This window comes from Meles meles, chromosome 20 (genome assembly GCF_922984935.1).
Source record: "Meles meles chromosome 20, mMelMel3.1 paternal haplotype, whole genome shotgun sequence".
Lineage (NCBI taxonomy): Eukaryota > Metazoa > Chordata > Mammalia > Carnivora > Mustelidae > Meles > Meles meles.
In genome coordinates, this window is record NC_060085.1 from 5,796,656 (window position 1) to 5,819,273 (window position 22,618).

A 22,618-nucleotide genomic window follows, 5' to 3' on the forward strand; every position below is an offset into this window, starting at 1 on the left:
GCACCGTGGAATCTCACAGTCTTAAAAAGGAAGGACGGTCTGACGCCTGCTACGACACGGAGGAACCCTGAGGGCGCCATACTCAGTGAACTAAGCCAGTCACCAAGGGTCCAATGCCGTAGCATCCCACTCCCAGGAGGTCCCTAGAGGAGTCACATCCACAGAGACAGAGCCCAGGTGGCGGGAGCCCGGGGCTGGGGAGTCAGTGTTGAATTCAGGCAGAGTTTCAGTTTCAGATGAGAAAGTTCCAGAGACAGATGGTGGGGACGGTCACACAACAATGTGCGTATTTAGGGCCAGTGAACTCTACACGTGCCAGCATGTGGTGAAGGCAGTGACCGGGAGCCCCCTGCAGCGCACAGCGGGGGGCACTGGCCGGGAGCCGGGCCTGGGCCGTAGTGACATCGGGTGAGTCACGTACCACCCACATCCCCACTCCCCAGGCGAAGCAAGGCAGGCCCGGAGAGTATCAGTAACAAGCCCGAGGCCACCAGTAAGAGGCAAGGCTGGGGTTTCACACCGGGCAGCCTTGCTGCACAGTCTAGTGCACCGAGACCGTGAATGAGAACCCGGGCCGGGTCCTGGCGCACCACAGGGACTGGCATGTGCTGTGTGACCACAGCTGGACACACAGCAGGGCCAAAGCCTGGGAGACCACAGCTGGACACACAGCAGGGCCAATGCCTGGGAGCCTCTCAAAGTCCTTAAGCCTTCGCATTCTGCACACAATCCCCCGGGAACCAGGCTCTGTGGTGCACACATGGGAAACATAAACTGCCCACACACAGTAGGGCCAGCCGAGCGCAGAGCCTGTGGGAGTCCGGTAAGGAAAATGGAGGGCGCCAGGGTGGGCACCCAAGAACACCCGGGATTCCCAGAGGTCCTGCGGTCTGAAGTCAGCAGGGAGGGGGACTGCAGGATTCCGAGAACGCTCACAGTGGGGTACAAAGACAAGCTCCAGGCTGTCCGGCCCAGCGCCAACCGTCCGACCCAAAGATGACACGAGGCCACTTCCAAGACGGAAAGGTTTATTGGGAGTGACTGGTCACGGTCAGTGCAGTGTGGCCCCTCCCCTTGGGGGCAGGGTGGTCCAGTGTGTGGACCCCTGGGGGGCCGGGGTTCAAGGGGAACCCAGAAGCGTGGCAGGCATAGCAGCAGACAAAATGAGTGAGCCACCCCCCCGGGCTCAGCCCCGGCCCCGCCCCAGGGGGACCCCTCTCGAGGTCCTCAGGCCTCCGCAGCAGAGCCCGGAGGGTCCAGGGGCAGACAGCGCCGGTGCCGGAGAAGGGACTTCTCCTCCTCCTGCAGGGACAGGAGCGCCACACGCACACATCACGGGACACTGGTACACGCGCACACCTCCGCCCCCACCTGTGGAGGGCCTGGGCCACCCAGTCTCACCATCTCGGAGGCAGTGCTGGGGCTCGCGCCCTCGGGAGAGCCGCCCTCGTCCCGTGAGCAGTCAGGGCCTGCGTCCTCCTCATACTCTGTCAGGCAGTCTGACTCCTCCCCTGGAACCGCGGAGCAGGGCAAAGTGAGGACACGCAGGCTGGCCTAACGTCTCTACATCCCATGGACCCCAGGCCCAGCTCCGTGCTCCCCCAAGGTGCCCCTGGGCCCTCACCATCAGCACAGCCGTCAGAAACGTAGCTCGTCGGGGGCTCAATCCGGGACACGATCTCCGCCAAGTCAGTGAAGCCAGAGCTGGGGAAGGCCAGCACCTGGGGAGCGGCACAGGTGAGGGTCTTGGGAGCTCCCCGGGACTCTGGAGTGTCAAGGGCTATGGTGTCTTTGGGCCCCGAGATCTGAGGGGGACCTCTCTGGTCTGATGGGCTCAGCTAAATCCAAGGAGTTCTGGGGGTACCTCAGCCAGGCTGGGGTAATCTCTGTTGTTAGGAGCACCCCCCCTTGGGGTAGGTCACAGGCTTACGTCTGCACGGCGGCTCTCGTTAAGGTCAGCAGATCGCCGGTCCGTGAGCATCTTTTCAATTATGTCGCCCCGGCTCCAGCCCCCAAACACAGCCTTCCCGTACTGGTAGCCCACATCCTGCGGGAAGGGAGGAGACTGGAGCTGGGCCTGCCAAGCCCCCGCCCCAATGTTTCGTCTGCTTCCCCCTGTTCTGCTGACCTTTCCTTGGTCCCCCGAGAGCCTGATGCTTGGGGGAGCTGGCCTCTGAGACTCAATTTACTTCCGAGCCAGCCCCACGTAGCACACTTGCCCCCATATTCCTCACTGTGTGCCCCAGCAGACCTGACCCGTCAATCTCTCTACATGCCTTCCCCCTCAGCCCCACACAGTGCACCAAACGGTGTGTCGGCTTCTTTCACGATCTGCAAAGACACAGTACACCTGCAGACAGCCCCATCTCCCAAGCCTGTGAGACACCACCAATCCATCCCTGCACACTTCTGCTCCTAGTCGATTTCAGGGGACGTGGGCCAGGACGCATTTTTCAGATCAGCAGCTAGCAGCATGTAGCATGTCCGTCGCGCCACGCCCCTCCCGTGTTTGTGGCAGACATTACTAATTGATTGCCTGTTCGCATTCCCACCAGTGCAAAAACGTCGTTAGAAACTTCTAACGCTGGGCACCTGGGTGGCTCAGTGGGTTAAAGCCTCTGCCTTCAGCTCAGGTCATGATTCCAGGGTCCTGGGATAGAGCCCCGCATTGGGCTCTCTGCTCAGCGGGGAGCCTGTTTCCCTTCCTCTCTCTCTGCCTGCCTCTCTGTCTACTTGTGATCTCTGTCTGTCAAATAAATAAATAAAAATCTTTAAAAAAAAAACTTCTAATGCGCGGGCGCCTGGGTGGCTCAGTGGGTTAAGCCTCTGCCTTCGGCTCCGGTTATGGTCTCAGGGTCCTGGGATGGAGGCCCACATTGGGCTCTCTGTTCGGCAGGGAGCCTGCTTCTCTCTCTCCCTCTCTGCCTACTTGTGATCACTCTGTGTCAAATAAATAAAATCTTTAAAAAAAAACAAAAACAAAAGAAAGAAACTTCTAATGAGCTTTGGGCAGTGCAGCTGGCACCCAGCGGGAAACTTAGTGCGTACACAGCACACACACAGCCACGTTCCCTTGCCACACTCACTGCAGACATCACAAATCGATTAGCACTCTGTTCCTCTGGGAATGGAGCCTACACTCCTTCCCCCCCTTAGGTAGCAAAGCTTTGCCACCCCACCCGCTCACATAGATCTGGTCGAACTTCCCGAAGTCCATGGTCTTGAAGCAGTCGATGGGCGGGCGCAGGTACTCGCAGTAGGAGCTGGACTTAACGACCTCCAGCTGCCGCACGCAGGACACATAGGCCAGGCGGGACTGGATCTCGGCCATGTCTGGAACCTTGATCTTGTCCGCCCAGGGGTTTAACCGCTTCCACAGCAGCCACCAGCCAGACAGGCTGTCCCCGTAGGTGCTGAGGTCCGTCTCATCCTGGCTTCCCACATCGATGGCGATGACCGTCTTGGCACCCATACTGCGGGCGACGTCCGCTGTGGGGCCGGGGGGTGTCAGCAGGCAGCTCCCCACCAGGGCCCAGGGCAGGGACATTCAACCCAGTCCCAGAAACACCATCATGCAAATGGTCACCCACAACAAAACCATGCAAACAGACATGCCAGTATGTAAAGGGCACAGGCACCGATGCCCATGACCTTGAGGAGGTGGGGTCAGATGGTGGAACTGTTAAGGCCGAGGAACTAGGGCCAGGGGGACGGAGGGGATGGAGATAAAGGGGCGAAGTTGCTGGGAATAAAAGACACCAGGTCAGACCCATGGGGGACAGAGGCGTGGAGAAGAGTGATGTGGAGAGATAAAGAGTGGTAAGGACACCAGGAAACAGAGACACGGGAGGAGAGAGTCAGAGAGGCAGGCAGTCCAAGTGGCCAGAAAACACACGCAGAGAGGTGTGGAAATCAAGCCACAAGGGACAGAGATGCAGGAAAGCGGAGACACCAACAGATTTATAGGGGAGAAAGAGATATCAGAGATATGGAAGGAGAGAGAATCTGGGGGGAAATGTGGGGCTGAGACGGGGACAGAGAACAATGACCAAGAACAAGGAGATCCAGGGAAACAGGACGGAGGCATGAAGGGTGGGTGATGGCCCCGCGAGAAGGGTGGTGTGTCTGTGGGTCCGTGTTTGCGTGTCCATGTGTCCCATGGAGGGTCCCTGAGCGGGTCTGGGAGAGCCCGGGGACTTGGGGACAGGGCCCCAAGGCCAGGCCCAGCCCAGAAGGATACCCGTCTCCAGCAGACTTTTCACAAGTCCCTCATGAGCCTATTTGTGTGTCTAGGAACATGTCCCCATATCCACGTGCCTGCACGCATCTGTCATCTGTGTGTGTCTCCTGTGTGTGAACACGCACACCTCTGGGTCTGTCTGTAGCTCTATACGCACCCCTGGGCCTGAGCGCATTTCTGTCCACACGTGTCTAGATTGGCACTGCCCGCCTGCGGATCTGCACACACCACTCATGTGTACGTGGCTGTTAGCGTGGGCATCTGTACAGGGCACGCACGGCAGGAGTTGCCAAACTTTTTCTGTACGCGGCCAGAGAGAGAACAACTTTCTCACAACCACTCAGTGTCGCAGCTGAGGCACAAAGGGCGACCGGGAAACAAGGCCTAAACCACTGGATGTGGCTGTGCTCAATCAATCTTTCTTGACAAGACCAGGTGGGGGCTGGACTTGCGGCAGTTGGTCGGTCTCTGGCCTCCAGCACCGAGCGTGTACGTGTAGCGAGCACACATGTCTACTGGGGTGTGCTCGCTCCCGGGCACGTGACATTCTCCGGGGCACAGCCGGTCCCCCGCTCCTCAGCAGGCGAGAGGTCAGCAGAGCCGGAAGCTCACCGTGGGCACACACGTGCCCGCCATCCGTGTGCCTACGCTTGTGCGCACCTGAGACAGCGTGCAGTGTGCATGGGGACAGATGGGTGTGCAAGGACACGTGCATATGTGAGAGCACGCCGCCCGCACTGCGAGCAGCCGCGAGGACGTGCGAGCCCGGGTGTGGCGGATGTGAACGCGGCCGGGTGTCCTGCTGTCCCTGCATGCACATGTGTGTCTACACGCGTTCATTCGCGCTGAACATGACACGTGGACGCGCTTCCATCCCCGGGCACTCCCCTGGTCTGTGGCTGCACATGGGCGTGCACACACCCTCCTGGGCGCCTGTCCATGCTCGTGCGTGTGGGTGAGCGGGCAGCCACTTGCCTGGCAGGTTGTTGATGTAGCCGCCGTCCATGAGGAGGTGCCCGTCCTTCGGGTCGCACAGCGGCGGCAGGTAGCCCGAGAGCGTCATGCTAGCGCGGACGTAGCGCCACAGGGAGCCTGCCCAGCGGGACACACAGACACAGACACGCACAGACACGCTCAGACATGCTCGGAGGCCCGGCCAGCCCGGTGGGCTCGCTGACCTGGCACGTTGTTGACATAGCACCCGTCCACCAGCAGGTGCCCGTCCTTGGGGTCGCAGAGCGGGGGCAGGTAGGGGCAGTAGGAGGCACTGGCCCGGACGTAACGCCACACACAGCCTGCGGGGACGGCGTGAGGGGGTGAGGCGCCCGGCTCGTCCCCCAGCCCCCCCCCACCCCCAAGGAGACACATACCTGGGGCCTCTGGGGCATTAGTGGGTGATGGTTAATGCTCGGCAATCAGGCCGGGGCGGACGGTCACTCATGTTAACAATGTCCCAGATGCTCGGCTGCCCTCCCTGCACCCCCTCCCCACACCGCCGCAGAGGTCATTGTGGGGCCAGCTGGGGCACCCACCGTCTTTGTGGACACGCATGGCTGAGGCAGTGATGTCCGTGGTCACGTTGAAGTAGGGCAGCCACAGGTCCTGTGGGGACAAGGACCACGCTGGGAGAGGAGCGGGGACTCCTGCGGGGAGCGGCAGGGGCGGGGCAGGCGAGGCAGGGGGGCAGACCTCAATCTGCTTGTCCTGGAAGACCCGGTGGATGCTGCGGTTGAAGGCCGAGCCGGTGAACATGGAGGTGACGGGGTACGTGAGGTCCAGCACCGGCTCCAACACCGACGTCATGCTCTAGGGGCAAGGAGGCCGGCTGGGGTCAAACGGAAGCCACTTGGGGTCACTAACAAGGTGAGCACTAAGGGTCCTGATCGCTCCAGCAGGGAGCCGGGCACTAGGGTTACCAGCCAGGAGGTCAGAAGAGGTCAGCAAGGTCGTGGAGGGAATGCCATGGGCCAGCAGGGGTTCACAGGTGAAGTCAGGAAAGGGGCGGAAAAAGCCCAGGAGCCCCTCAGGGAACAGGTTTCGGGACACTCCTGCGGTAGGTGGCCCCCCCCACACCTTGGCCCACTCCCGGGCCCGCTGCTTCGTGCGACTGGCGCTCCGCTCCTCCGCATACAGGGCGCCAATGAAGGAGCCGATGGATGTGCCGCCTACTAGGTCCACAGGTACCCCTGCTTCCTCCAACGCCTTCAGCACGCCGATGTGCGAGCAGCCCCTGCCAGGGAGACAAAACCCAGGGACCCACTGGAGATGCCCCACGACCTCCGGAGCTCCCCTTCTCCCACCTCCCGCACCGGCAAGGAACGAGCGCCAGCCACACCCCTACAGGGCGGCTCCGGGAGATAAGCCCCACCCCTCAGGCACCCTGACCCCGCCCCTCAGGGCGAGCCCCGGGGAGCAGGTCCCACCCCTCACCTGGCACCGCCCCCGCCCAGCACCAGGGCGATGGTGTTGCCGGTGAGCACCCGCGCTAGGCGGGAGAAGTCGCTGTGCCTGTCTGCGCGCTTGGAGAAAACCTTCTCATAGAGCTCGTGCTGGGATGCGGGGTGGAGGGGGGCGGCACAGAGAGGCAACGCATGAGGATGGGGGCTCAGGAGGCAGTGTCCGGACCTCCACACCACCGCTCCTGTCCCCCACAGGTCTCTGAGCCCGCCCCCCTCCACCGATGGCCCTAGAGGCGGGCGGTCCCGGGAGGGCCCCTCTGCCGGGGCAGCGCTCACCAGCTTGGCGGGGCTGCGGCGGGAGAAGAGGCGGCGCGGACAGCGCAGATGCAAGTGCCCCGAGCACCAGCTGCGCATGTTCAGCCACTCCACCGTGCGCGTGGGGCCCGCACCCTCCTCCCGGTGCAGCAAGACCAGCTGCTTGAGGGCGCGCACGGCTGTGTTCTCCAGCATCTGCTCCAGCTGGGAGGGCAACGGAGGAGGAAGTCACTAACCCTCCGTCATTTCCTTCCCCCACACCCGGCTGAGCTTGGGTCCCATGGTTGCACGGGGCCTGGTGCAGGTGCGGGAGCAGGGGGACGCTCTCCGAGAGGTGGGGGTGTCCCTGTGCATGGACTCCGGACCTGGCCGAGAGTGGGCTCCTGGTCGCCCAGGCCTACGATGAGGATGCAGTCGGCCTGTCGCAGGCAGCGGACGGTCCAGGGTGTCAGCGAGGCGTCGGTCTGGTAGAGAACGATGCGGTGTGCGTCCTCCTGCTGGGCCAGCCACCCCGACAGCCGGAACTCCTGGATGCTGCGACAGGGGCGGCGGAGAGTCGTCCAGGGGGCTTGTCCGGGGTCCCACACCTCCCAGACACCACACAGCTCCGTCACCAGGAGGATGGTCATTTAGACACCCAAGCCCCACCATGTCCATGCCCTCGGGGTGATCTGACCCACGGTCTCCCACAGACTGAAGGGATGGGACCCACGGTCCTTGGTTCACAGCCCAGACCTCAAGCAGACCTGAAGGGATTGTGGACTTCAGGTCTATCCCCCACCTCCTCAAACTCGGGACACATACCTATCCAGAGCAGAAGCCCCCAGGCGGGCCCGGAGGATGTCACTGTTGAGGAGGAGTGTGGGACCTGGGGATGGGTGAGGACGCGAGAGTCAGACACCCAGGTCCAGAGAACTGGGGGCCTGTCTCGCAATACTGCCTCAGCCCCCACACAGACCCATGGCCTGTCCTCACCTCCCCCACCGCCCCGCCCCCCCCACCAATGGTCTGTCCTCAACCCCCCTCCCCCACTGCCCCCCCCAATGGCCTGCCCTCACCCCACCCCCACTGACCGATGGCTTGCAGAGCATGCTGCAGCTCCAAAGTGAAGGCCACCATGGGCACATCAGCACACACTGGCAGGACTGCCACCGTTGCCAGGTTGCTGGCTGGGTTGGTAAGCTCCGAGTGAGGGGGCACGCCTAGTCCCGAGCCTGCCGAGACCCCAAGGAAGGAGATTCGCAGTGCAGTCCTGCACCTGGAGAGGCAGACCTTCCCCCTCCTCCTCGGAAGTCCCTGCCCCGCTAACCTAGTGAAGCCACAGCAGAGGCTGTGGCGTCAGGCCTGGACCCACAGCCTCACCCGGTCTCCTGTCTTGGTAAGACCTAAACATGTGACCTTCACTTCGGGGCCTCATCTCGACAGGACGTGCTGCATAACCCTATAAGCGCTCCACTGTGCGTGCGTGGACCGATCTGTGCCCCTACCCCATTCTGGCCTTGGTGCTTTTGTCCACCCAAGGGACTTGAACACAAAACTAGGCAGAAACAAACATCTTTTGACCATCTGCTGCTTCCCAGCTTCTCCATTAACACCCTGGACCAAGCCCTCACCTCCCTCTCTTGCCTGGATCTCTCACTGCCTCCTCCCCTCCAGCTCCTTCTCCTAACAATCGGCATTAGCCTAAATGCCTTTCTGGGGCTCCCAGCCCCTTCCCCCCATCTCTCCCCCTTCTTCACTTTCCTCTTTAAAGTGCTTCAAACCCACAAAACCCTGTGTGCAGGGCCTTCCTAGTTCTCGTCAATGCCACGCCCCACCTCATTTATCAAGTCCCAGCTCACTGCCCCCAGAAAAACCTCCCTCCCTCCCTTCATCACGTTCCATCAAGACCTTTTGTTTTCTTCACTGTACATGTCAGCTTGTGACGTCACACTTCTTCTTTGTATTTTTCAAACGTGTTGTTTGCCAAGCTGTAAACCCTTCTAAGAGCCTCCTCTGCCTGGTCACCCCCCCCCACCCCGGCACCCGTGCCCAGCACAGGGCCTCGTATACATTAGGTGCTCCCTGGAAAATTTTTCTGTATCTCATCAACAGAGAATTTCTGCCAGCAAGGCTGCCCCACAATCGTGGGGCATTTGCATGCACGGGCCAAGATTGGGGAGAGAAATCTATCCGGGAAGATCCTGAACGTGGGGGTGGTCCTTAGCCAAGGCTCACCACTGCCACCCACCATCCAGGTGTCAAGGCCAAAGGGACAGAAGACTTTGGGGGATAGGAGGAGCAGGTGTCGAGGCTGGGCTGATCCAGGGTTGGCTGGCCCTTACATAGACTCTCAGGCCCGTATGCACCTGGAATCTCACTTCATTCCCGATGTATTCTAACTCGGCAAACTACGCCTTTCAGCTCGCCGGTAACTTCAGCAGCCACTCCCAGCCTGGCCCCTAGCCCCCAGCTCCCACCCCACGGACTTCATTTCCCAGCATACTCTTCCAGGACTCCCTCTCCCAGCGTGCTCAGGACGTGGACTCCTTCCCGCCGGCAAGCTCTCACACCCTGACCCAAGTTTGCCCCTAAAGACTCCGTCAGTCGACATGACAGACACTGTTAGGTTTCATTAAGAGCACTGGCTGGGTCTAGGGCTCTGTTTCCCGGCGTGCCCAGGACGCCGAACTCCACCCCCCACCCCTCCAACAGGCACCAGACATCAGATCCCACTCCTACTTTAAGCCCCACCCACAACGCGGTTCCTACGCCGGACTCCATTTCCCAGCATGCCCCGGGCTTAGAGCTCCCCCTCCCGGTGCGTTCCAGGAATCGGACTCCATTCCCGCAGCTTGCCCGGGGCGGCGGGCTCTCACCTGGGAAGGGTCCCTGCAGCTGTTGCAAATTCCCTAAAATCTTCTGGCTTAGCAGGTGGATGAGACGAGTTACGACCTGGGGCAGGGGAGGCGGACGTTCCAGTAAGACGCGAGGGGCAACTGTCCGAGTCCTACCTGGGCGCCTGGGTCCCCGTTACTTGGGCCCCACTCCCAAGAGCCCTGCTCTAACTCGAGGGTCTCTGCCTCCTCCCTGCTCCCTGGGACTCCCACCCCGCCCCGCCCCTCTATTAGGCCCTGCCTCCTCGAGCCCCGCCCCCCACCAGGACGCCAGCCCACACAGCTTGGAGCCGCACCTGCGGGTATCGCCGTTTGATGTGGCCCAGCGTGCCCTCCGGGAGTTTGGCCAGCTCCGTGTCGCGCACCGCGTGCACTGTCGTGGCACGAGGCTGCCGTGTCAGCGCCTCCACCTGGGGGGCCCCCCGTTTATGACCAGGGCTGCTTGAGCCAGGAGGCCCCGACAGGAAAGGGGGGCCCAGACCAGAGGCGCTACCGCCCTACCCCCAACAGACCCCGGAGATGGGTGGAAATCGAACCCCAATACTCATTAGGGCTTCGGGGAGAGGGAGAGTGTTAGGGATCCATGCCCGGGTATTTGAGTGTGTACGCATGTGTGCGGGGGGTTGTCTCCTCTTCTAATAGAGGTCTAGGGACGGAGTCCAATTAAGACAAGAATTCTCCCCCTCCTCCTTCCCCAAGGAAAGGAGCTGGACAAGCGGACTGGGCTAGGCCAACGGTCGGGAGGCCATCACCAATCCATCAGATTACTGCGGACGCTGTGTTTTGTTGGGAGTAGAGGGAGGGAACCCGCAGCGGGAGTGATCAGAGGGCCGTGGGGGGGGGGGGGGCGCTGCGCTCACCACGCCGATGAGGTCCCCGCGTCCGTACTCGCCCACCAGCTCCTTCTTGCCGCTTCCCCGCTGGATGACGCTGCGCAGCCGTCCATTGAGCACAATGTAGGTGCAGTCCGAGCGGTCGCCCTGCCTGGGGTGGGGGGCAGGTAAGACAGGGTTGGGGCGGGGTCTTAGGCAAGGCCTGAGCTGCAAGAAAGGCCAAGGTCTGCACCTGTACAAAGCACGGCCGGCCTCCACCGCTGTCCAGTCGATGGCAAAGTCCATCTGGCGCACGAAGGGCGACATCCTTGCAGCCACAGTGTGCGCAGCACTCAGCACCACACTGGGTTGTGCTCGCATAATCCTGGAGAGGAAAGTTAGGGCGCATGGGCTGGGGGTGGGGCTGGCACATTCCTTAGCAAGTGGAAAGGGTGGGTGGCGGCATGGCAGTGGTATCAGAACGGCTCAAAGCTGCCCTGGAAAGGCACTGGGCATCCAGAAGGATGACCTCTGCCACAGCAGAATGGAGCTAAGTGGGGGCCCTCCAGGTGCCACTCCCACCCAACCTGGGGCTGGGGGCGGGGGGAGGGTGTGTGTGCGCCCAGCCATACTCATAGAAGTCGGACTTAGAGATCCTCAGGAAGGTGCAGTCACGCTGGGCTCTCAGTGTGAAGATGAGGGGCTCGCCGGTGAGCACTGCCAGCTGGCCCACCAGCTCCCCAGGCTGTGCCACGAACAGGCACACGTCCTCTGCCTTGTCGATCATGCGCTGGTAGACATGCAGGCAGCCCCACAGCACAAAGTGCAGGCTCACGTCCTGTGGGGCACAGGAGAGCTGGGCACACGGACAATAGTCCCAGCCCCGACCCAGCCCAGTGCTCCCAGAAGAAAGGCCAAGGAAGGAAAAGTTGAAGGGGAGGAGTAAAGGCTTTGGCTCGTTCAGCTGCACAGTGTAGGTATCTAACTCCCATTTGGCACCCAGGGCAGACATTACTAATGGATCACCAAAATCTGAGCTCAGATTAAGGCCCATAAGTTATCCTTTAAATAAAGGTTTTCTTTTATTTTTAGGTAACCTCTGTGCCCAACATGGGGCTCAAATTTACAACCCCAGAATCAAGAGTTGCCTGCTCTATGGACAGAGCCAGCCAGGCGCTCCAAGGCCCATAAATTCTTTTCAATAACGCCAGCAAGAGGCTGCAAGGACTGGCTATGCAGGGGTGTGGCTGAGCAAAACCCTCTTTGCTTATGCTGGACAACTAGACAGCCCATGGAAGAATAAAGTTGGACTCTTGGGGTGCCTGGGTGGCTCAGTTGGTTAAGTGTCTCCCTTCAGCTCAGGTTGTGATCCTGGAGTCCTGAGATCGAGTCCCACATCAGGCTCCCTGCTTCTTGGGAACCTGCTTCTCCCTCTACCTCTCTCTCATGAATGAAAAAAAAAAATTTTTTTTTTTGACTCGTACTTCACACCCTATCAAAATGATCAAAGGCATGGATATAAGGGCTAAAACTATAAAATTCTTTACAGAAAATACAGCAGCCAATCTTCGTGACTTTGAATTTGGCAATGCATTCTTGGATAGGACACCAACAGTATAAGGAACAACAAAAAACTGATCAATTGGACTTGATTAAAATTAAACCTTTTTTTTTTTTTTTTTGAGTTTCAAGAAAGTAAAAGGACAACCCAGAGACTAGGAGAAAATATTTGCAAATCATATATGTTTGCTCAGGGTCTTGTATCTAGAATATGTAAAGAATTCTTACAACCTAATAATAAAAGGACGGATAACTCGATTTAAAATGGGCAAAGGCTCTGAACAGACACTTCTCCGAAGATAAAGGTCCAATAAGCACATGAAAAGATGCTCAAAATCAGGGGCACCTGGGTGGCTCAGTCAGTTAAGTGGCTGCCTTTGGCTCAGGGCATGATCCGGGTCCTGGGATCCAGCCCCGCCTCCGACTCTGCTCAGCAGGGAGCCTGCTTCTCCCCCTCTCTCTGCCTGCCTCTCTGCCTACTTGTGATCTCTCTGTCACATAAATAAATAAAATCTTAAAAAACACATTAGGGTGTTGAGCCATCGAAACTCTCACACGCCGCTTGTGGGAACAGAAAAGAGTGCCACTGCTTTGGAAAACAGTCTGGCAAAAATCAGGAACAGTCCACAAAGAGTAAAGAGCAGGATTGTCCTGACTCAGCAACTTGACTCCTATACATACTCAGAACAAATGGAAACCTACATCCCCACAGAAATTCGTACAGAAATCTTCGTAGCAGCATAATGCATAATAGCCAAAAGGTGGAAATCGCTCAAGTGTCTGTCACGTGATGACTGCACACACAAAACGTGGTAGGCCCACATAATCGAGGGAGGGGCACCAACACGCACTACAGTGTAGACCAACCTGGAAAACATGATGCTACATCAAAGAAGTCAGCCACAGGGGGCCACATCCTGTAAGATTCTGTCTAGGTGAAATATCTAAGACAGGCAAATCGATAGAGACCTAAGACTAGGAGCTGCGTATCGCTGGGGTGGGGGTTAGGAGGCAGGAGGGGGATAGCTAAAGGGTATGAGGTTTCTTTTCAAGGTGATCAAAGTATTCTTTCAATTCCAAGTTAACAGTGGCAATGGTTGCACAACTCTGTGAATGTGCTAAAACCCCGGAATATGTTATGTGTATATAAGTAAGTATGCACATGTGTATAGACATACCTCTTGCTCCCAGTTCCCTCACTCCACTCCATCCCTATTGACTTCCTTTTGTTTCCCACAGACCACATATCCTATTCCCACCACAGGATATTTGCACAAGCTTTCCCTCCGTCTAGAAAGCTCTTTTCTCCCCCTTGCACCTAGTTAATTCCTCCCATCCTTCCTCCTTAGCTGGAAGTCACCTTCTCAGAGGTGCTACCCTGCCCAAGCCAGATTTTGTAAAGCCAAGATTGTCTTTTAAGTGTAAGCACGAAGCACGTATGGTTTTCCAAGAATTAGTGTGATTCTTTGAGTGCAATCAATGTCAGTCAGAATTGTGGGCTTCCCAAGGGCAGGGATCTTGCTGATGTCTCCTGCCTCTGCAGTCCCAGGAGATGCATACACGTGCTAGAACCTTCTAAGACAGAATTTCCAGACTCTGGTTGGGATATGAACAGGAATTACTAATATTAAGCTGCCATTTGGCATCAGATTGAGAAACAAATCTCTTCATTGCAGGACTTCTCAGAGCCTTGAATATGCTAATGGTGTTCACAAAGAGCTTCCACAAAGAGATTAAACAGCTAACATTTCCCAAATCTGTTTGAACACAGATCCCTTGTTCATGATACAGGTGTTCCATGAAACACACTTCAGGGAATGTCTGTAAAGCAGAGCTTCCTAACTTGGCACTATTAACACTTGGGACTGAATAATTCTGCTGTGGGGGGCGTCCTGTGCATTTTTGCATCTCTGGCCTCTACCCACTAGATTCCAGCAGCACCCTCCCAAGTCAGTAAAAAATGCCTGAACAGGGGCGCCTGGGTGGCTCAGTGGGTTAAAGCCTCTGCCGTCCGCTCGGGTCATGTTCCCAGGGTGGTGGGATCCAGCCCTGCATGGGGCTCTCTGCTCAGCGGGGAGCCTGCTTCCTCCTCTCTCTCTCTCTCTGCCTCTCTGCCTATTTGTGATCTCTGTCTGTCAAATAAATAAATAAAATCTTTTTAAAAAAAAAGTCTGAACATTAGCAAATGTCCCTGGAGTTGGGGTGGGGGATAAAACCGCCCCCAAATGAAAAACCACTGGTATGAAATTTTGGAGGGAGGCATAGCAGATCAGCGTCCCTAACGATGTTCTGAAGACCCCCAGCAGCCTCGAGTGGCGGCAAACCAACCAGTCTAGTCTGTTAGCAGGCCAGGGTGGGGCTAGGTTGAGCCCAACAGAGTCTCCCAGGTAGGCAGGGCCCAGGGGCCCACAACAAAAGCCACCGTGTGACCACGATTCCTCTGCACCCCCCCCAATACCAGTGACCTGGCAAAGACCTCCCCCAGCTTCCTCTATAGGAGCCCACCCGGCAATGAGCACTCCAGGTGACAGCTCGAGCAACAGATTAAGTACTTAATATCCCAGCCAGCTGGGCTGTGCCCCTACTCCAACTGCCCCCCACCCAAGCCCAGGCCCTCCCTCCCACTCCCCTGGGTGGGGGGGCTGTGGTCTCCCTATGAACTGTTCCAACCCCTCCCCCAAGCCTGGCATCTCTGAAAACCTCAAGCGGTTCAGAGCCGCCTTTCCTTCCTCGTGACAACTCTAGCAGACAGTTACCGTTATTACCCCATTCCGTGCATGAGGAAGCTGAGAACTTTCTCGATGATCTGGCCAAGGTCACAGAGGAAGTCAGGGCAGAGTGCGATCATAACTACCCTCCCCACCCCCCTAGTCCAGAGCCCTCTTCCTCCGCTGTGCTTCCAGACTGTGAAATCATGACCAGGACTCAGTTTCCCCAAGTGGACCCTAGAGAGATTCGTGGGATACAATTTCCTAAGCTCCCAGACATCCAGCTCCAGGGGCTGGTTCACAGCCTCTGCGTCCAGATTCTGATCCCTACCGCCCTTAGCGCACACCCATCCCAGCAGGGACGCAGGAAGAGAAGCAGGTGGTACGTCAGAGCATCCTGCAGACTTGAAAAGTCAGAAAACACAAGTCACAAGGAAGATCAGGACAGGTAAGAGAGACCTAGGGGCTGCAGTCCTCAGGTAAAAGTTTCAAGGATTAGAAAGTAAAAGTCAGTGGATCCAGACGGCAAAGGAATCAGAGTCCTAGCATCTAGGGGCAGGGACAGAAATCACACGCTGAGGAATGTACATATGGAGTCAAAGGGAAGGATCAGAGTCAGAAAAAGGTCTTGGGTCTGAGTTGCATTAGAGCCCAGGGGTCAGCCTCACCTGGTCTCCCTGGCGGGCGATGATGGTACCAGCTTTGGCGTGATGTAGCAAGACCCGGCTGTTCAGGAGGGAGGGGTCCTGGAGAGAATGGGGGGTTGAGACGGGCCCATCTGGGCCTCCCCGCCCTCCACTCCTCATGCCCTAGGACCCCGAGGCCACCCACCTCAATCCGCATCAGTTTCGCCAGCTCCCGCTTCGCTGCCTCAAAGATGCTGCTTGTCTGGCGTCCCTGGTAGGGCCCGAAGGGGCAGCCACCGGCGGCCAGCTCGTCCTCACCGTAGCTGTGCTCACAGGCCCCTGCTGGCTGCTCCCGGGGCTCCTGAGTGGGGGTCTGCACGGGAGAAGGCCTGTGACCTCTGTGCTCCCCCCTGACCCTCCTTTGGAGATGCCACCGTGGGCCAGGCCAGGGTGCTGGGAGGGCACTGGGGAGGGGAGGGGGACAGAGGGCAAGGCCTTACCCGAGCGGGAGCAGCCTGGGGCCCCCCTGAAGCCTCTTCCTGCAGGGACACGGAGATCCGGCCACGCTCATACGCCATGTCAAAGTCTGAGCGGGGGCCACCCTGCAAGCCTGCGGTGGGCAGGAGCTATTTTATAAAAACGATCATGCTGACCCTGACCCCAGTTGACTTAGGCGCCAAATGCTCTCTCCGTGCAAACACGACTGCTTCGTTACTGCATGTGCCCTCAGAATCCTTCTTAACCACAGCTGGGAAGACACGGTCTCAACAATCACCCGCAAAAACATCACGAAAATACGGCGTGTTCCCACTTCGCAGAGGGGGAAAATCAAGTCTGGAATGCCTACAGGCAACCCAGAAGCCTGGTGGCCTCTCCCCCTCCCCCACCTGGTGCCCGAACCTGAAATGTCCACTGGCATGGAGATGCAGCGACTCAGCAGGGGGGCCGAGGGAGCCTCCAGGGACGTAGGCTTCACTGGGTCCCCTGGGAGAGACACGTGGTCAGGCTCCTGCCCCTCGGAGCCACCAGGCCTACAGCTAGGATCACAGGCGAGGGCACTGAGCGGGGTTGAGAGAGGGCTCATTTCACGGTCTCTGAGGACTAGGGGACTAGGAAAACGATTCTGATGCCCTGCCCTAGGGCCGAGGCCGGGGTCTCCGGGGGACCAGACGGGAGGGAGCCAGACGTAGGTGCCCAGCTGTGGGGTCCCTGGGAAACGGCTGGGGTCACGTCTAATACCTGCAGGTCCAGGTAGTGGGGCCCCAGTGGGGTCAGGCGGCCGGCCAGGACTCTCCCTAGGCTCCTCGGTAGCTGAGGTACTGACCACCCGCTTGGAGCCGCGCACGGGGCTGGTGCGGGCTGGGAGGCCAGGGCTGGGGAACAGGCGCAGGGGCTGGATCTCCTGGTGACAGAGAGCACCCTCGAGGCAGGTCCTGGGAGGGGTGCGGCCCCCTCCCCCCACCCTCCCGGCCGCGTATTCCCTGGACTCCCTGCGCAACTCACGTGGCTGAACAGCTCGTTGGTCAGACCCAGGTAGTTGTGAAGCGCCAGAAAGGTGACCCGCTGCAGCCTCACCATGATGATCTGTGGCCACGGGGAAGGGACGGGAGACACTGGGTAACGCAACTCAGGTAACAGGGAGCGGGAGAAAATGGGGACTAGGCATTAACGGGGCGGAAGGGTCAGGAAGGTCAAGGTCGGGAGGAGTAAGGGGCTGGCCAGCGGCAGAGGGTGAGCCAGAGAGAAACCCACAATCGGGTAGCAGAAGCCTGGGGAGAAGGGGGCGGGGCAGCTAAAGGGAGGGAACAGGGGCCCCCAAAGATCTGACTGCTCAGGGATGATAAGCGCAGCCCGCAGGAGCCCGGGACGAGTCGGGGCAGGCGGAGGGAGGCAGAAGGCCCGCTGACCTGCACCACCCGCACCAAACTCTCGGGGTACTTGGTGAACACGGCAGAGAAGGCCTCCACGGGCAGCCGCAGCACCGTGGAGTCTCGGGCTGCGCGGGCAGACACAGTCCGCTGGGGGTGCTGGTGGCCCTGTGGGTGTGCGCGGAACGAAGAGAAGGGAGATCAGGCAGGGGCTGTGCTCTCCGAGTCCTGCCCAAGGCCAGTGCCTTGTGAGAGCACTGAGAGCATCGGAGGGGACCCTGGGACACTGAGGCCTCCCACGTGACCCTCTCCGAACCAACCCACCGACTGGGTCCTCATACCCAGTCTCCTTGTCCCCCAAGACTAATCACTCACGGTGATGACATCCAGGATGCTCAGAAGGCTGTTGACGCTGTCCCCGGGGACCACTTCCTTCACCACACACTCCTTCCCATCCTGAGACACAGAGCGGGGAGGCGGGGGGAAGGGCTGGCTGGGGCTGTCCCCACCCTGCCAACTGGCACTCCACCCCTGGGCTCTCAACTCACCACCCGGTGATCACTGACACCCCGATCCCTGAACCCGCCAAATCTCTGACCGGCTTCTATTCTCTGGCCATCATTAACCGTAACTGCTGACCGTGCAGACCACCCCGACACCCTTGCACGTTTGTTCCCAACTTCTGCCTGCGCGTCTCCAAGGACCGCGAAACCCGCTGCCCGACAGCAACGCCTACCCCACTCCCCACTGCCCATCTCCCTGTGGTGCCCCGCAGGTGGTCCACTCACCGGCCCCGGGAGACAGAGCTCCAGCAGCCCGTCCTGCACCACGTAGATACTGGCATCCGGCTGGCCTGGCCGGAAGACATAATCCCCCTGGCTGAGCCGCTGGAAGACCATGTGTCGGCAGAGCTCCAGGAATAGCGGCTTCTCGAAGTGGCCCAGCACCCTGTTGGATGGGACAGGGAGGCGGAGGACTGCAGGTTCAGTGAGCCCCCAGCTCTGCGGCCACCCCCCTCCGTCTGCGCCCCAACACTGACCGGACATTCTTGAGCATGTAGAGCACCTCGGAGGGCAGGTGGGAGTTAGCCAGGTCACCCTCCGTCAAGTCGGCCTCGAGCACCGCCGGCGGGGGCTCCTTTCGTTGTAGCGTTGGTGCCTCTTTCTGGATACGAAGGATCCTGGGGGGAAGAGAGGGGTCGCAGGGGGCAGGTAGGAGCAGGCTCAGGCAGACCTGAGTCTCCCACAGAGCCTTTCCTCTAAATTACAAAAAACAGGGCTCAGCAAACTCTGGCCTGCTATCTACTTCTATTAAACAAAGCTTTGTTGGCACACAATCATTTACGTGTTACTTGTCGCTGCTTTTACTCAACAAAAAGTTCAAAACTTGTGACATAGTCATATGACCTACAAAGTCTAAGATGTTTGCTAATCTGACCCCGTACAAAAAAAATTTATCATCTTCTAATGTAAAACCCTGAGATCGCCCGTTCGTTATCATAAGCTCCTGAGATAAGCCCTGTGTTTGGCAGAGCCCTGATGTAAAATATGGGCTATTCCCAGAAACTGCATCTCCATTCATCATGGGAACCGAGACCTTCTTCCTAGCACAGACCAGACCCGGAAATAGCCTCCCTAAGGTCAGCAGAGCTCTGGGGGAGTTCCCATCATACCAGGAGACCCCGTCAGCTGCTCTGATCTTTGTAAGGCTCCCAGGGCTGGCCTTTCCTTCCAGATCTCAGAGAACCCTGAGATGACCCCATCGAAGGTCACAAAGACTCCTGAAATAGCTCTCTTTGTATGTGGACAGCACAAATACAGCTTTTCTGCTACTCATAGACCCAAAAGAGCCCTTTCCTGCAAGTCACAGGCGCCACTGAGCTCTCCCCTCCCCAGTCACAAGCCCCCGAGACACACCCCCTAGAATGAACGGACTCCTAAATTAAATTCCACAACATAAAGAAATCTAGACACAGCTCTTCTTCTGATCAGAGAGATCTTGGGCTGGCCCTTGCCCAGTTCACAGAAAGCTGAGCTAGCCCCCTGAAGGTCTTGACATCAGTGTCGCTCCTCCAGAGTAGGGACACATTAAGACAAGCCCTAGGACACACAGAGACACAAGGCCTAAACCCCCAACTGATCACCGAGGGTCTAAAGCTAGCCCTTCTACTGGAGTCACAAAAAGCCACGTGAGGACACATCGGCTGCTCACGGGCAAGCCTGGGATGACACCCTCAGTGGGGTACCCCTTAGCTTCACGCTGGAGACAGACCTTCAAGTATATTCCATGACGTGAGGAGAGAGGAGACCGACCTCAGAGCCAGCTTCCAACTCAGAAAACTCCCTGGGAGAGCCTTTCTCAGAGACTCTGAGATAGCCCTTTGCTGATGGCATAGAGCCCTGGGATGTCCTTCCTAGGCTTCTTAGAGCAAGAAGATCCTTGAAATAACTGCTGGGAAACAGAAACGCCTAAGATAGCCTCCTTAGTGTAGGAAGAACTCCAGAGTAGGTGACATAAAGAGATGCTTCCTGACGTAGAGAGACTGCTGAGAGAAACCCTAGAAAACAAAAGCTAGAGACAGCCCTTTTAGTAGGTCACAGAAACACCCGACTTAACCCCAGTGAATCGCCTCCTGTGTGGGCAGACCCAGGAACTATCCTACATGGAGAACCCAGGCGCAGATCCCCCAAACCTATTACAAAGCGTCTAAGATACTGACCGGAGACAACTGGCTCACAGACACTGCGCTGCAGGGGGAACGTCGCTGAGATACATTGTCTCAGGGCACAGAGACACCAGAGCCAGCCTGTCCCGTGTGGGAGAGCTCTGAGATAGCCCCTCATATGGGAAGACTCCCAGCTCAAAGAACCCTTAGATACACCTTTTGGTGCGGGCTGATTACTCAAACGGTCCCCGAGAGAGTCCCCCGTGCCCAGTACACCCAGTACACCCAGTACAGCCTTACTTTTTGGCAATGTTGAGCATCTTAAGTTTCTTCTTCATGCGTGGCCGGGAGGTGGTGGAGACGGAAGCATCCACCAGGGAGGAAGTAGACTGTGATACCTAGGAAGGGTAAGGATGGGGGATGGGTGAACTGCCAGTTCAGACCGAGGGAAGAAGGGCCCAGATCCAGAGGAGGCTAGTCACGGAGGACGGGCTTCCTAAGACGTGTAAAAAGAAAAAGGGCAGAACTTCTGTGTTCAGCGGGGACCCCCGGGGTCCTAGACTCACCTTCCGCATAATCTTCCGACCATAGAAGAGCACTTTGTCCCTCTTCCGAAATCGATACCGGGGGCCGTCCGGTGCTGGCGTTTCTGGGGATAAGCGAGGAGAGAAGCACCCTGAGCTCTGCGCCTACTCCATGCGTGCAGACTCCCGTAAGCCCCGTCTCTACTGCCTCAGGAACCCGGGCATTTCAGTTCCCGCAGTCACCCCGGAAGGGCCCTCCGGGTTCTCACTCGCCACTCGCAGCCTCCGCACCAGCAGGAGGATGAGCACGGCCGTGGCCAGCACCGCGACTCCGGCCCCAATCATCACGCCCAGCACCTGCGGGACGAAGGGCACTGGCTGCGCATCGCATACACGGCCTGCCGAGCCCTCCCCGGAGGCCGGGACGCCCCCGACTCCACCCCATTCGGTCAAGTGCGGCGCCCCCGAGGAGGTCACAGTCGGCCCCTGCCTCGGCGTCCCCATCTGTAGAATGGGCAGCCGCTGCTACCTCCCCGGGGGCGCAACTCTTTCCGGCGGCTCCGCGACCCGCGGTGCATGCCGGGAAACGTAGTTCCGTCTGAAACTACCGCGAGACTGCCCCATGAGCGCTAAGCATTTCGGGAATTGCAGTCCCCGCCGCGCTACACAACCCAACGTTTACCATTCCTGTTTGCAGCGGAGCCTCCATCACTTGCTTCAGACTGGGCGGCAGGTCTGGTAGCCCGGAGTCTGGGGAATAAGAAGCAGGAGGAACCGGTGCAAGTCGTCACTCTGGGCCCGCTTCTCCCCTTGCCCCTACCACGAGGCCTGCCCCTTTCATATTCGCCGGCCGGATGGCTTTGCTGGCCCGGGAAGGCTGGTGGGGCGCTGTGGAGCAGAAGGGGTGATACAGGTTGACTTCGACGCCGGGCTGGGGCGTAAGGCGAGTCCCTGGCTCCCTTCACCCACACGCCGGGCTGACCAGACGCCCTAACGGGTACAGCCCCACCCTGGGGCCAAAGGGCAGCCGGCCGGATACCACAGTCAGCAACCTGTGCGTGGGTCCCCGAAGGGGGCCCGCCTTCCTCCCGCAAGTGGCTCCCTCCTTGTTTCTGCCCTCCGGGATTGATCAATCCCGACCCAGCAGACTTTAGGCCACAACCCCCTGCAAAAACAGGGTGCCCCAAGCCAGGGGACCTACGGGCCGGGGTACACCGGAGTGCTGCCGGCAACTCCCACATAAGGGATCCTGGGGCGATGCGGGGGTCTCGGAAGAATACCGGGACCCCCGGAGTGGGGCGAGCTCCCAAGAGGTTACTAGTCGGTGCTAGATTTCACCGTTACGCATTATTTAGTGCAGTTATGGGGTCTCTGACAGTGTGGAACATCACTGGGACTCTGGGAACGATGCTAGGGCCATTACTGGGAGACGTAACCAGGGACGCGGGAATTACTGGGAGTCACTGTAAAGTTACTGAGGGAGTCTCAGGAATAGAGGACTACTGCTGGGAAAACTGGGAGCTGGGTGGGCACGTCCCTGAGGTCGTTTGAGCAAGAATCGACCTAGGAATGAATGCCGGAATATTACTGGGACTTCTCTGGAAAACTGAGAATATTTCTGGCACCGCTAGAGTACTAACGGATATTTGGGGGTGTCACTGGCCCTGGAGATATTACCTGGAAAATTCATGGGGAGGACTAGTTCCCTTCCACCCTAGCGCGCACCTGGCTCCCAGCAGGGAAACACCTGCCGGGAACTGGGGGGATGGGAGCATCAGAGTCCAGCGCTATTGGCCAGCGGAGGAGAACAGGTGCTAACGACCCCCTAAGGGACGCCGCTGAGGGGGCGATCAAAACCCGAACTCACCCACCCGGCCACAGCCGCGGTCCACTCTGCGCCAACACCGGTAGCTTTCCGCCCAGCCCGCAGGCTCGGTCCCTTTAAATTACTCCCCGCGGGGCGCGCCGCGGCCCCGCCCCCAACCAATTTTGTAAGGTCTCGCGCAGCCCGCCACGCTGTTTGAC

At 58.7% G+C, this 22,618-nt stretch overlaps 1 protein-coding gene across 3 annotated transcripts; it reads right to left on the reverse strand.

Moving 5' to 3' along the window:
* Positions 1-1,011: 1,011 nt before the first annotated feature.
* PNPLA6 (patatin like phospholipase domain containing 6) lies at positions 1,012-22,592 on the reverse strand. Of its 3 annotated transcripts, none has more exons than XM_045989854.1 (34): positions 22,461-22,592; positions 21,276-21,481; positions 20,863-20,950; positions 20,636-20,718; positions 20,370-20,467; positions 18,444-18,584; positions 18,193-18,352; positions 17,780-17,860; positions 17,444-17,572; positions 17,040-17,120; positions 16,776-16,938; positions 16,437-16,520; positions 16,037-16,146; positions 15,742-15,909; positions 15,579-15,656; positions 11,275-11,480; positions 10,896-11,027; positions 10,691-10,814; positions 10,127-10,240; positions 9,813-9,888; positions 8,028-8,168; positions 7,759-7,822; positions 7,320-7,488; positions 6,976-7,158; positions 6,671-6,789; positions 6,314-6,470; positions 5,930-6,046; positions 5,773-5,842; positions 5,216-5,332; positions 3,188-3,489; positions 1,931-2,047; positions 1,625-1,721; positions 1,402-1,511; positions 1,012-1,302 (listed from the first exon to the last, which is right to left on the reverse strand). In XM_045989854.1, exons 2-34 carry the CDS (start codon positions 21,300-21,302, stop codon positions 1,228-1,230), a joined length of 3,981 nt encoding a protein of 1,326 aa, XP_045845810.1. In that variant the 5' UTR covers positions 21,303-21,481; positions 22,461-22,592; the 3' UTR covers positions 1,012-1,227. The 3 variants fall into 3 exon arrangements, with proteins under 3 accessions (XP_045845810.1, XP_045845811.1, XP_045845809.1); XM_045989855.1 differs by having other exon boundaries at positions 22,465-22,547; XM_045989853.1 differs by lacking the exons at positions 21,276-21,481; positions 22,461-22,592 and having other exon boundaries at positions 20,863-21,143.
* Between the last annotated feature and the right edge of the window lie 26 nt (positions 22,593-22,618).

What these genes read in the sequence shown, in the direction of transcription:
- PNPLA6 (XM_045989853.1), bottom strand. Translation starts at nt 21,097, where the DNA reads ATGGGGACGCCGAGGCAGGGGCCGACTGTGACCTCCTCGGGGGCGCCG. An exon ending in CCCACTACCTGGACCTGCAG is followed by an intron (nt 16,521 to 16,775) that starts GTATTAGACGTG and finishes TGTCTCTCCCAG; the next exon opens with GGGACCCAGTGAAGCCTACG. An exon ending in TCTAAGTCCGACTTCTATGA is followed by an intron (nt 11,028 to 11,274) that starts GTATGGCTGGGC and finishes TTTCCTCTCCAG; the next exon opens with GATTATGCGAGCACAACCCA.